This window comes from Engystomops pustulosus, chromosome 1 (genome assembly GCF_040894005.1).
Source record: "Engystomops pustulosus chromosome 1, aEngPut4.maternal, whole genome shotgun sequence".
Taxonomy (NCBI): domain Eukaryota; kingdom Metazoa; phylum Chordata; class Amphibia; order Anura; family Leptodactylidae; genus Engystomops; species Engystomops pustulosus.
Window position 1 is genome coordinate 71382543 of NC_092411.1, and position 14705 is coordinate 71397247.

The following is a 14705-nucleotide window of genomic DNA, read 5'->3' on the forward strand; positions in this document are numbered from 1 at the left end:
CTGTATTGGTGGCCTCAGGGGGCCGATACAATTGAAAGATGTGGAGGAACAGGTAGCCATAAGTTACTGTATAAAATTCCATGCTGGCACTTCACAGTAAATAAGTGGATTTTGGTTGTAGTTTGGGCACTCGGTCCGTAAAAGGTTCGCCATCACTGTCCTATAGAAACCTTTCTAGGCAATAGCTTCCAGCATTATACTTTCAGATCTTTTTTGCTGCTTTTTTGACTATGTAAACTTTCACTGGATTACAAATCTTATTGGAAACTTTGTCCAGTTCCAGCCTGACCTCATCCCACCTTGTGCAATACTCTTACCAAATATTTCTTTTTACATAACACAGACCATTTTCAAGGGCAGACAATCCATCACCTAAAAATCATTAACATTTCTCCATTCAAAAAGGTAAGAAAACCACAGACAACGTGTAGGAAGACTCTGCAGGTCAGGGACTATTTGTCAGTGCGCGGAATGATACACTCCCTCTCCAGCAAGTAAATAAGTGCGTGTCAGAGTGGCTGCGGAGAGAAGGCGAGACTCAGGCACATCCAGCATGTCTAGGAAGGAGGAGCCCATGGAGGAGATCATGGAGTCTAAGGTGATGTGGTACCCTGACTCCAAGAAAATAACCCAGATGGACCTGTTCAGAGCCAGGGTGAACAGCAATCATGGGCTCAGTCTGGGTGAGTGACAGCTGGGCAGCAGCAGCTTGTAGGGCATGTGGCACCGCACTGATCAGGCAATGAGGGCAGGATGCCTGGTACTTGTAGTCCTCCAGCATCAGGTATACTGTGTGTAGCAACTATAAAGTATTCTAGAATAATAAAGTGTATAACTGAAAACATTGAGCAAAACATTGCTTCCATGTATCCTGTAGTCTACATCTCTAATGTACTTAACTTCATGACTGTCACATTCTCGCGCCGCCTGTACCAGTCCTCATCCTAGTGCAGTGACACCCAATTGCCATTACTGATTTTACAATGTGACATGTCATTTATCCATGATGACATCACATCATGTGGCGGTGATCGTCTCCTGTCATCTGGTATCATCACATCATGTGGCAGTTTCTTTCTTATATGACATCACATTGTTTGGCAGTGATTATCTACCGTGATTGTCTACTGTGGCATCACATCATGTGGCAGTGATCTTCTACTGTGACGTTACATCATGTGGCAGTGATTGTTTACTTACAATGTGTAAGTGTCTTGTAATCAATGGCCTACACATTTTTATTGTTTTAGTGAGGTCCACATGCTGTAGTGAACTGGACCTTAAATGAAATCTACCATCAGGATCAAGGCTTGTAAACCAAGCACACTAACATACTTGTGTGTGTCCCCTCTTGCAGGATCCACTCTTCTTCCTGGTTTTAAGGAAACTAAGGATTAAACATTATGCAAATGAGACTGGGGGGCTTCAGGCTCCATTAACTCCTATGGAAAGTGGAGCCCCTCAGGCTCATTTGCATAATTCTAAAAAGCTTGTCTGTGTGCTTGGTTTACAATCCTTCATCCTGGTGGTAAATGTTCTTTAAAAATTTGTTAAAGATTTAGAAATAACTTTTTAGATACAGAAATCCTAACTTTACATCCACGGTGATCACGCCAGATGATAGCTACTGCTAATCAGAGGCCATAGTTTTTCCCATCACATAAATGACATGCTACTGCCGAGTCCATTCAGTTTCATGCTGGTTGTGGGGAGAGCCCCCTCTGTGGCCTGTGAATGGTAGGTTGTAGGGGTCACCTGGAAAGAAAGGGATATCCCTTCCGTTGTCTACTTTTGATAAGTTAGAAGAGGAGAATAATCACCCACCATTAGAGGAACAGGAGAAGCAACTTCATTTTTGTTAGACCCATTCCATTTAATGCAGCAAAATAATTACTTTAAAAAGTAAGGAACCCAATGCTGATCGGCTAAGACAGGTCTCTGCTTTTGCTAGTTATTACCTTCAGATATTTCCTGGTAATCTAGGGCTGTGGGAGGTAGTGCAGAAGGGGTACATGGGCAGCATTCATATAGGAACCATGGGAGAGTGGTGAAACAAGTAGGATTTATTTTATTTTCAACATGGGGAGAGAAAAAGAACTGGACCGCACATCCACACATGATACAATGATCTACTGCCACTAGGCTGCATTATATAACGAACTCGAGGTTCTTCGTTACATTTTGATCAAATTGTATAAGCCACCAACCACTTCACGGTGACCTCTTTATGGTGGGTCCCTACGCTATTATGTGCAGCATCACATGGCGTCCACCACCGCCGCAGCACAGCAGGGACCAAGACCCGGTTGCCCCCCAGTACCCATACTGACAGGCATAGCCCCCATGGCTCCGGGCCCAGGCCCCCACCAGCACCGCACGCCATGCAACACCGCACCATGTGAACAGGAAAAAAGGCTCACCATGTGGGAACAGGTGTTGAATACTCACTGTTCCATGTGGTCTCAGACACTGGCTGAGAGGAAGTAGGCGGCCCCTATATGCAGTCTCCTGCTAATTTTAAAAACACCTGGGTTGAATGGGGCGGAGTGCTGGTATCAGGAAAAACTAAATAAATGAAGGGATAGAATATACTAAACCAACATGGGGAGAGAAAAAGAACTGGACCGCACATCCACACATGATACAATGATCTACTGCCGCTAGGCTGCATTATATAACAAACTCGAGGTTCTTAGTTACATTTGTCTGAGACCACATGGAACAGTGAGTATTCAACACCCGTTCACACATGATGAGCCTTTTTTCCTGTTCACATGGTGCGGTGTTGCATGGCGTCCGCCGCTTCTGTGGTGCGGTGCTGGTGGGGGCCCGGGCCCGGAGCCATGGGAGCTATGCCTGCCAGTATGGGTACTGGGGGGCAACCGGGTCTTGGTCCCTGCCGGCGCTGTGCTGCAGCGGTGGTGGACGCCATGTGATGCTGCACATAATAGCATAGGGGCCCACCAAAAAGAGGTTACCTTGAAGTGGTTGGTGGCTTATACAATTTGATCAAAATGTAACTAAGAACCTTGAGTTTGTTATATAATGCAGCCTAGTGGCAGTAGATCATTGTGTGATGTGTGGATGTGCGGTCCAGTTCTTTTTCTCTCCCCATGTTGATTTATTTTATTTTGTTCTGCCATTGTGAATGTTTTTATTATTCCCTGCACAACAACAGTCGGGGAACACCTTAAACCTTTTAGGGTTATTAATAAGCCACTAAAAATTCATCAAAGTCTAAGTGGTGGTTTGTAGTAATTTGTGCAGGTCTAAATATATATTATATATGCTGTTTTATGTTTCCACTTTTCCATTATATAGAAAGTTAGATTTACAGTTACTGCTCTTGCCTGTTTTACAACCTCACCCTTAATCACAGCCCAGCTTATCTACCTGTAATCAGATCATGTTACTACTAATAGCCACTTAGGCCATGCTCTTTCCTGAAAATGACTTAAAGGGGTTTGCCCATGAAGGAAAATTCACAAATTTTAATCCCCTAGTTATGATTACACAATAAAGATAATTTTTTAACCCCTTAATTTACAATTTCAGTTTTATTGCTGTTTATTACTCCTATTATTCAGTGATGGTCAGTGTAAGTTTCCAGAGTGTGAAAACTCTCTAACCAGACACTTCATAATTTCTCTAATGCTGTTTGCTGACAGTGAGCTTAGATTATCAGGGTACAGGTTTAAATACTTTCATTTAGCTTCTGAACATTCACTAGTATATGACACAAAAAAGAATCAGATCAGAGATGATGAGATGCATATTACACAGTGCCATACTATCACAGGCATAATAACATGCACAGCTCTACTATATATCATCTAAAACACATACTGTCAGATCAGCTGAGCCTCCCTCTCCCCCCAGATAAAGATCTTATCTGTATGCAGCTTTGCTCTACTCTCCTGCCAACAGGAAGTGTGTGTGTGAGCTTGTCCTGGAATGCAAGGGTGGGGGCTAGAGGCAGGGAGGACCTCAGTGCTGTGTCAGACAGAAGAGCAAGATCCCAGACCCTAAACAGCATTGGGTCTAGTGACAACAAAACTTGTGTACACCAGGACTGATAGACAGGTTGGATTTATATCTGTGAAATGCTGTATTTTTGTTAATAACATTGAATTATAATTTTTTTTTTATCTTTTAAAAAAACTTGTCTTTGTGGGAATACCATTTCAACACTAAGTCTCTTATTCTTTGCTTTGGAGGAGAAATTGACATTAAAAGGAAATTAAGTCTGATAAACACTCACTCATAGACCCGGCACTGTGACTGTGGAGATTTGTCTTATATTTGTTATCCATTGCCTCCTTCCTTCTAAAATCAACTTATACAATTGTACTAATGAGCCTGGAGGGCTCTGGTGGGTGTTTCCAGAGCCCTTTCATACTCAATCTTTACAGGCTGTTACAATGAGCAGAGCAGGTCTCCAATCCCCCTGCACTATATTTCACAGGCAGAGGGAGAAAGGAGAGAGCAGGGGGAGGGGGAGACCTGTCCTGGTCATTGTAACTGTGAATCTGTAGAAATGAGGGCTTCTGTTAACTCCCCCAGAGCCCCTCGGCATATTTTAAAAATTAAGCAGAAAGGAGGCCAAGGATAAGAAGATTACCACAGTCGCCATGCCTGGACCTATGAGTAAGTGCCCCTGGTTTATAATGCCTGAGATGGACATGGCCAAGATCTGGTATTGAGCATTAAGCCTTCTTTTCCTCCTGTTTCTTAGACAGTTCCTTTAAGATGGTATTTGCAGTCTACAAACCAGATGTGTGCTGCAAAAAAGATTAATTCGCATGACAAAAGCATCCTCACTGTTATCAGGAACACTTTCTCATGTAAATGTTTGTTACCCATAATTGTCGCGTATTATAGGCCACTAGAAATAAGGAGATGAAAACAATAGTATTATCAGCTAAATCTACATAGACCGCATGCTCACGACCATATATTTTTTTTGGCTATGAGCTGGCTACACAAACAGTGAGCAGCTCACGGCCTCATAGATGTCTATTGTGCACAGTATTGGTGCGGCGAGACTGTGCAGAGAGTGGACACTCAGTTTCTATTGACATTGGTGGGAGGAGTGGTGCCCCTCCCCCCACTGATGGAGTGTTTAGATAAATTTGTACAATGTTGCCAAAATTATACCATTAACCTATCTCATTGCTTTCCCTGTTTTAGCTAACTACAATGAACTGTATCAATGGTCGGTGGCATTTTATCCAGAATTTTGGGGAGAATTTTGGCACTTCAGTGGCATTGTCTTTTCTCATATATATGACGAGGTAGGTCCTCTCTTTAAACCTCCTGGATACATTGATTTATCCAATGTATCACATCCCGCTGTGAAATAGATCATTGCGTGTTGTAAAATATAACCAAAGTTATGAGTAAAGTGAAAGAGGAGGAGCAGTGTGTGTCAATTATATTTTATTCCCCTTACGTATATGAGCTGAATGCCTTTCCTTTATGTTGTCATTGGAGGGTGAATGGACCTTGCATACCAATGACACATGGGCCTCAAGCCAGCACGAGACCACTGTTTATGGACCAATATTGTGCATGTGTTGTTAGCCTTAGGCCAACACAACTGTGACCTTTTCATCTGTAAAATAAAAAACAAATTCTACCACTGAAATTATCCTCTAAACGCCATTCCCCCTGGAGCACTACAACCATGCCTGCTGCTCCCCCCACCTCTTCTGCCTGCTACTTACCGGGCACATGTACATTTGTTTTGGCTTTGTGCTCCTGCCTTTTATTATCTTTTTCTGCTGGTCAGATGTTTCTTAGGATTTTTGTCTTTTTAATGCACCTGAGTTAAGTTATTTGTGACATGTTTTGAAAAATTTTATAAAAAGTTAACTTTAATAACTGGATCATGCAAACAGAGAAATGAGAACGATACCGGCACTACAACTGTGGGTCTCCCCCTGTCCAAAGTGCTCTTCCCACACAGACCATGGGCTACACGTCGTAGGTGCTCTGCTCCAAGTTCAGATAATGCAAACACCAATGTAGTAAATAGTGAAGCGGCACTCGCCAGATGCGTTTTCAATCTTTTATTCAGCAGAGTGGCAATATGGACAAACATCAGACCGCGGCAAGCGATAGGCCTTTTCTCAAGCCTACTACGACACTCCCCCAGGGGAAGCGATGCGCTTCCAGGAACCGCGCATGAGTGCACGCCCCCTGTGAGGTTATCATTGCCGAGGGAACCCATAACTACAAAAAGCAAAAAGAGTGGAACACAGAATCGGACTCGCTGTCAATGACAAAAGTGTAACTAAAGCGTAGTAATAGAAACTCATTATAAAAGCCTAAATAGCCTAAAACATGGGTTAATTTTGCAAACCCAGGGCTTTAAAGTAGATAAACATTGGCATCGAGTTAGTGATCCAAAATTTACACATATATGCAAGATAAACAATCTTGTACAAATCTAAAAATAGGGGTCAGGGACCACCTGTAAGGTCTTAACGACCAGAACGATTTAGGTATATTCAGGGGTGCACCTAGCCTTTCTGCTGCCTGAGGCGAGCTATAAAAAGACGCCCCCCCCCCCCCCGACTCCATATATGTAATATATCATGGAGTGTCAGGATCAGACGCTATCATATTGGTTTAATGTGAAAATAAAGCAATGAAAAATACATAGAACATCCTACCGCGAATTACAGAATAAACACAGCGAGCTACTACAAAGCACAAAATACATACAACAATCCGCCATATAATATAAAATACAGCGTGCTGCCATATAATATAAAATCAATACAGCGTACCGCCACATACCATATAATACATACAGCGTGCCGCCATATACCATATAATACATACAGCATGCCACGATATACCATATTATACATACAGCGTGCCACCATATACCATATTATACATACAGTGTGCCGCCATATACCATATTATAAATACAGCGTGCCGCCATATACCATATAATACATACAGCGTGCCGTCACATACCATATAAAATCAATACAGCGTACCGCCACATACCATATAATACATACAGCGTACCGCCACATACCATATAATACATACAGCGTACCGCCACATACCATATAATACATACAGCGTACCGCCACATACCATATAATACATACAGCGTACCGCCACATACCATATAATACATACAGCGTACCGCCACATACCATATAATACATACAGCGTGCCGCCACATACCATATAATACATACAGCGTGCTGCCATATAATATAAAATCAATACAGCGTACCGCCACATACCATATAAAATCAATACAGCGTGCCACCATATACCATATAATACACACAGCGTGCCGCCATATACCATATTATACATACAGTGTGCCTCCATATACCATATAATACATACGGCGTGCCGCCATATACCATATTATACATACAGCGTGCCGCCATATACCATATTATACATACAGCGTGCCGCCATATACCATATAATACATACAGCGTGCCGCCATATACCATATAATACATACAGTGTGCCGCCATATAGCATATAATACATACAGGGTGCTGCCATATAGTATATTTTACATGGTGGCACGCTGAATGTACACACATACATACTGAGTATACATACAACAAATACACATATATAAACAGTATATACAGCAAATATACACACACATACAGTTACAGAATATACATATATACAAACACACATCTATACATACATATATACATATATACTTACATATACAAACATACATAGAAGTTACCTTACCTTTTTTCTTCTTTCATCATCGGCCCTGTCCTCCAGGGGGTAGGGGGGGGTTGCCGGGTTAGGTGGGAATCGGTCCGGAGAGGGGGGGGGGGTGTGAATCGGAGCCTGGGGGGAACCAGCGTGGACTTAGTGCTGGAGCAGGTACCTGTGCCGGCAGGTGGATGTGCCGGCGGGCATTTGGAGGGCGAGGGGCTTTGGGCTGGGGTAGGTACCTGTGCTGGCGGGCGGGGGAAAGTGCCGGCGGGCAGGTGTGTGTGATGGACGGGCCGTGGGTTGAAGTGCCGGCATGCGGGGAGATGTGATGGGCGGGCCACAGGACGATGTGCGCGCGGGTGGACGTGTTGGGGGCGGGCCGCCGGGGTAGGTATCGGGATGCGGGGAGATGTGATGGGCGGGCCGCGGGGCGATGTGTTGGGGGTGGGCCGCGAAGGGGAAGTGCCGGCATGCGGCAAGATGCGATGGGCAGGTCGATCTGATGGGCGGGCTGCGGGGCAATGTGCGGGCAGGGTGATTTGATGAGCAGACGGGAGCCCGACGCCGCCCCCTCAACTAGCAGGAGGCGCGCCGCCTAAGGCGAGAATCTCAACTCGCCTCATGGCAGGTGCGCCCCTGGGTATATTCCTAGGTATGGTTTGACTTTAGTCCTGACTTTAGACCTGAATTTCCATTATGTTGAGAATGATAATGTGGATTGGAAGGGGATCTTGTATGTTGCAAAAAATTTTCGGTTACAGGTGGTCCCTGATCTGCATATGGAATTGGGAGGGAGAGGAACAGAGTAAGAGTGTATTTTCGTTTTTTTTTTTCTCCCCCTCTCCTTATTTTTAGATTAGTACAAGATTGTTTATCTTGCATATATGTGTTTTAATCTGTGTGTATATTTTGGATCACTAACTCGCTGCCAATGTTTATCTACTTTAAAGCCCTGGGTTTGCGAAATTATCCCCAATGTTTTAGGCTATTAGCAGGTTCAACCCTTGCTCTCATAGTGAGTTTCTATTACTACGCTTTCCTATATAGTTATATTTTTGTCATTGGCAGCGAGTCCGTTCCTTCCGCTCTTTTTGCTTTTTGTTGTTATGTGTTCCTTCTTCAACGACAATGTCACAGGGGGCGTGCACTTATGTGCGGCCCACGGAAGCACATCGTTTGCTGCAATTGCGTCATGGGGGGCTTCCTCTGGGGGAGTGTCGTTGTAGGCTTGAGAAAGCACCTGTCTGGCACAAAACGGCCTGTTGTTTGCCGCGGTGAGATGTTTGTCTGTATTGCTAATCTGCTGTATAAAAGATTGAAAACGCATCTGGTGAGTGCCGCTTCACTATTTATTACATTGGCGTTTAATAACTGGAGCCAGGAGGTAACTTGGAGAACAGTGCAGAAAACTAGACAATGGTGAGTGAACATGTGCCACAAAAAGTGTCAAATAAAGATCATTATGGTACATGTGGCCCACTGAGTAGCAGAGGGCAGTGCATTGGAGGGGAATACATGGTAGTTCATGGTGACGTCACCAACTCTGCCAGCACAGCTGGAGTAGTAGAGAGTAACGGGGGGTGCAAAGGAGGCAGCAGGCGCAGTTTAAGTACTTTGCCTGCTATACAGATGTTAACCTCTACGAAGCACTGGTGGGGCTTAGTAGAGGTTAATTTCATTGGTAGATTTCTTTTAAATCAAAAGCTGAAGTTTGCAGCATAAAAAACGCTTCTTTATCAGCTTTGTGTCACGGTAGTCTCTGTCTCGGAGGTCTTCTTGCTGCCACCTTAGCATTTGCGTGGTGTATATATTACGGCACATTAGAGCAGTACAACTGTCTGGATATTACCCACACTTGAGAAGCCCATATGTGCTAAGCTTATTTTCCAAAACAGAAAATTATCTGTGGAATCGGTGTCCTTCTAGGTACATTTGTTTGATGGACAACTATAAGTACAGTGTGACACAGAAGACAAATGGTAGATGCTAAACGTAGCTCATGAATCGCATTTATTTCCTACAGTTATCATCATTCATTGCTTTGTTTTCTGTGAGGTTGGACTTATTTATTCTCCTTTTAAAGATACATGGGGATGTTTTTTCTCATTTCCCCTGTCAATAGACCTGACTTCCGGGAGCCCGGCAATGATTGGAGTAGTAGACTGAATGTTCAATATGTGCTAAGAGAGATTATACGCTGCTCTTTTCACAAGGGATACTTGGGGACCTCCGCTCTTTTATAGCTATGGTTTTCAGCAGTCAGCTTCCGAACCATCAAATACTTGGCACCTACATTAGATGCTTATCTCCTATTCTGTGGATAAGTGTCATTCATGGGAAAACCCCCTTTAAAGAGGACCTTTCACCACCTCACTCATATGGAGATTAGCATAAAATTCTGTAGGGTCTGTTACAGATTCGGGGCCACTTAAATTTTTGTTCTAGCCCCCACGGTTGGTCTCCGTATCTGACCATTGTAATCTTTGTTTGGTCAGAGAGGAGGAGCTGGGGCTGGAGGTGTGAGTTATGCTAATTTTCTCACATTGCCACACACAATTCCACGCAAATCAGAAAAATTGGGAAACTGGATAACTCCAGTAAATATTCTGCCTCTATGAGTGGATGGGGGGTCCTGATTGTGTGATATCCTTTATTTTAAACAAGTTGACGTATATTTTGGTTTACTTTTATTTACAGGTAATTGACAGATCCAAAGGAATTGCTGACGTTCCCGAATGGTTTCATGGGAGCCGCCTGAATTACGCTGAAAACCTTCTGAAACACAAGGACAATGATAAGATAGCGCTTTATGCTACAAGTAAGTGTGTGCCGAAGCAATTGTACGAATGCTGTGACACTTGTGTTTCATGCTATATAGGAACTTTCTGATGGCACAGCATTTACATGGATACGGTGAAACATTTGTAGCAATATGATTACTTTGTATATATTGCATGTATATTTTATTTTCCAGATGAGAATAAATTCCACGTGAGAATTGTATAAAAATAATAAGTTTTATAAGTTCTGTCCCTGTTTACACAACCTCAGGTTCTCTAATGACTAATAAAATTCACAGAGTGAGCTCTGAAGAAATCAAACCAAGACAACGTACGGTATAATGTCTCAATCTCTGTGTACTAATGCCATGAAAGGCTAGGCAGATGTGAGAAACTTAATTTGCGTCACAAAGGATTATACATAACTTTTAGTGGGGCAGGACCTGGGCTTGGTTAGTTAACCGGTTAAGGACCGGGCCCTTTCCTGTTTTTTCATGTCCATTTTTCACTCCCCACCTTCAAAAATCTATAACTTTTTTTTTTATTTTTACACATAAAGAGCTGTGTGATGGCTTGTTTTCTGCGTAACAAATTGCACTTCATAGTGATGGTATTAAATATTCCATGCCATGTACTCGGAAGTGGGAAAAAAATTCCAAATGCAGTGAAAATGGTGAAAAAACGCATTTGCGCCATTTTCTTGTGGGCTTGGATATTACGTCTTTCACTGAGCGCCCCAAATGACATGTCTACTTTATTCTTTGGGTCGGTACGATTAAGGGGATACCAAATTTGTATAGGTTTTATAATGTTTTCATACATTTACAAAAATGAAAACCTCCTGTACAAAAATAATTTTTTGGATTTTGCCAACTTCTGGCGCTAATAACTTTTTTATACTTTGGTGTACGGAGCTGTGGGTGGTGAATTTGATAATATTTTCAATGATATAATTTTTAGGACTGTACGACCTATTGATCACTTTTTATAGATTTTTTTTTTATATTTTTCAAAATGGCAAAAAAGTGCCATTTTTGGACTTTGGGCGCTGTTTTCCGTTACGGGGTTAAACACATTGAAAAACCGTTATCATATTTTGATAGATCGGGCATTTTCGGACGCGTCGATACCTAATGTGTTTATGATTTTTACTGTTTATTTATATTTATGTCAGTTCTAGGGAAAGGGGGGTGATTTGAAATTTTAGGTTTTTTTATTATAATTTTTTTTTTTTTAAACTTTTTTTTTATTTTTACTATTTTTCAGACTCCCTAGGGTACTTTAACCCTAGGTTGTCTGATCGATCCTATCATATACTGCCATACTACAGTATGGCAGTATGTGGGGATTTTGCTCCTCATTCATTACAATGTGCTATCAGCACATTGTAATGAAGGGGTTAAAACGAAGACCCGAGGCTACCATGGAGACGGATCGCCGCCCCCCCGATGACGTCACGGGGAGTGGCGATCCCAGGTAAGATGGCGGCACCCATGCGCTGCTATCTTTTTGAGGCTGCCGGCAGCTTTGCCGGCAGCCATCGCTGTGAAAACACCCGCGATCGGTGCTAGCAATATGCAGCAAAGACTTACCGGCTATGGAGAGGGCTCAGTCCGTGAGCCCTCTCCATGCAGCGCGACCCGACCGCCGCCGTGAATACATGGCGGGCGGTCGCGAAGTGGTTAAAGGTAAGAAGTAATGTCCATAGTTCATTGGTTAGTAAATTATCACATGGGCATCCCAGAAACCGAAGACGTTTTTTTTTTTCCCTGTAATTGGTAGCATTGTAAATCGGGCAAAACCCCTATTCTTTCACTGCACAGCAGAGTGTTATCAATCTTCAGCATATAAAATAAAAGCATTTTCATTAAACACATAACAATACTACACATCAATGAATTGTTCCCTTGGGGAAATATTTGACTACATTTTACCTCTTCTCTTTACTTTCTGAAGTAGTTCCTGATGCAGATTTCCCCTCCCTGCATCTTGTCTTTGCCTACTTCTGGGATGAAGCTGCTGCCGAAATAAACTTTAATAAAACATTATGGTAATTAGTTTCAGAGGCTACTGGGGGCGTGTTTGTAGCCTCATGGTGCTCTGGGGCCGAAGGGTACTCCATTCCCCATGAAGCCATTTTGTATCCTCCACCACGCTCGTAATTTATATCTTGTAGCGCGTCAATAGAGCTACTGCGCTTGTATCCCTCTGCTGAAGACTCTTCTGCTGATCCGGAATACAGCACTAATGACACTAATACACGCCCCTAGTAGCCTCTGCAACTAATTACCATAATGTTTTATTACAGTTTATTTGTAGGGAGGGGAAACTTGCATCGGGAATTATTTCAGAAAGTAGTTTCCCAATAGTAGATTTCCTTTCAACATTACATTCAGCTTTGAACATGTGGAAAAAGACAATTAAAGCAGTTCTTTACATACCCCCCACCCCATTGTCCTACAGCCAAAATGGATGCAAGTAAGACTAACGGTAGTGTACATGAGGCCTGAGACATTAAATAGTGATCACATGGTCAGGTGGGACAATAGGAGTGAGGGCCCTGCTCGCAAGAACTTACCATCAGTGAAGATTTCCAAAGTCTATTTGTTGACAAAGGTTCTAACATTAATATGTACACTTGTGTGAGGTTTAACCCTAGTCTTTGACCTATTAGTGCAGATGAATTTGGAAAGGTATTTCTCTTTTCTCGAGACCCCCAGATTCAGTTCTGTTTGAATCCAGTTTGTACGTTTCTTAAATTTATCTAAATATCTGCCATTTATTGTAATATTTTCCCTGAATGCCAAAGTTTTTGAGTTCGCCAAGAGTGGATTTGGGGTGATCATTTTATTTGTTCTTTATCTTTTGAGAAATAAAGCTGAATGGTAAGACCCCATTATTGAATAGTTTATGTAATCTCTATAGATGGGGATAAGCAGCTGGTAGAGGCTCCCATTATCTGAATTGCGCATACCGCTTATGTGCGTTACTACTGTTATCTGTTCTACAACATTAGGCTACATTCACACTGCCCTTGTCCGCAGTACCGTAATATGGCAGACACACAACAGTGCGCGGGGAGAGGAGAAGGGGGTGAGAGCCCCTCTCTGGGGAAGTATGGCGCACGGCACCGTAATACCCATAATATGGGAAAAGATAGGACATGTCCTATCTTTTTCCCAGGTACGGAGCGGTACGGTGCTGCACTTGTGCATATACGCCCCCCTTGCTGCAGTGTGAATTTAGCCTTATACATAGAATACATTTGCATAAGCCGATCTCTCCATTCTGATTAACAATATCATTTTCAATAACTTGGGTTCATTTATGGAGGGTACCATTTGACCTGTGCAAGATTTTGTATTGGCATATTTGTTAAATAGGCTTCATCTATGCTATTCTGCTTGTAATAATATGAATGGTCTTAACAAAGCTGAGGCTTGTGTTGTCACATAGTGCTGACTTTTCGGTATGATTTGCTAGTTAAGAATAAGTAATAAATGGTATAATGTGTGTTTATCTGCGGCAGGTTGCCCATTATTCGTTATTTATTAAGTGTCTCTCGGCCTGGCACTTGGCATTCCCGTGGTGATTATACTGAGCTGTTTCTCATTATTTTCCTCAGGGGAAGGCAGGGAGAATGTGGAAAAAGTGACTTTTGAAGAGCTGAGAAGAGATGTTGCTTTGTATGCAGCTGCCATGAGGAAGATGGGAGTCGAGACTGGAGATCGTGTTGTCGGTAATTGTCATCATTTTCTTGTATTATGGCAGTCAACAGCTTTCTCTCCAAAATAAAAAGTGATGGTGAAGAAAAGAAAATTAATCATTAGCAATTTGTGCTGTGCTAAAATCTCCAAAGCTTTTTTTTTTCCAGACAAATATTTTTGCTGTTTTCATAGTCTGTTTAATGATCTAGAAGCCTCATGTGACCCGATTGAGACTTTACTGCCGTTTTATTGTGTACATTCCTTTTATAAACCGTGAAAGAATCAGAATGTGTTGGATAAAGCTGTGATGCTTCATGATGGCAATTTTATATGACAAAACTGCCTTCCCTAGGATAATAGTCAGGTGTGAGCTCTCCTGTGCTGGGACTGTTCTGACCTGGCATACAGGGCAGAAGAGCTCCACTGCTCATTCACACTACAGACTTTACTATGGAAATTCTGCGCCCCGCCTTGCTGGAAAACGGCGATATGC

General features: G+C 42.6%; 1 protein-coding gene across 1 annotated transcript in view; it reads left to right on the forward strand.

Moving 5' to 3' along the window:
• The first annotated feature begins 442 nt into the window (after positions 1 to 442).
• Positions 443 to 14705, forward strand: part of AACS (acetoacetyl-CoA synthetase) — a 57835-nt gene continuing 43572 nt past the window's right edge. The window contains exons 1-4 of the mRNA XM_072144364.1: positions 443 to 683; positions 5191 to 5294; positions 10423 to 10543; positions 14131 to 14244. Coding sequence (XP_072000465.1) covers positions 554 to 683; positions 5191 to 5294; positions 10423 to 10543; positions 14131 to 14244 — 469 coding nt within the window. The 5' untranslated portion in view covers positions 443 to 553. The remainder of the gene's footprint in view (positions 684 to 5190; positions 5295 to 10422; positions 10544 to 14130; positions 14245 to 14705) is intronic.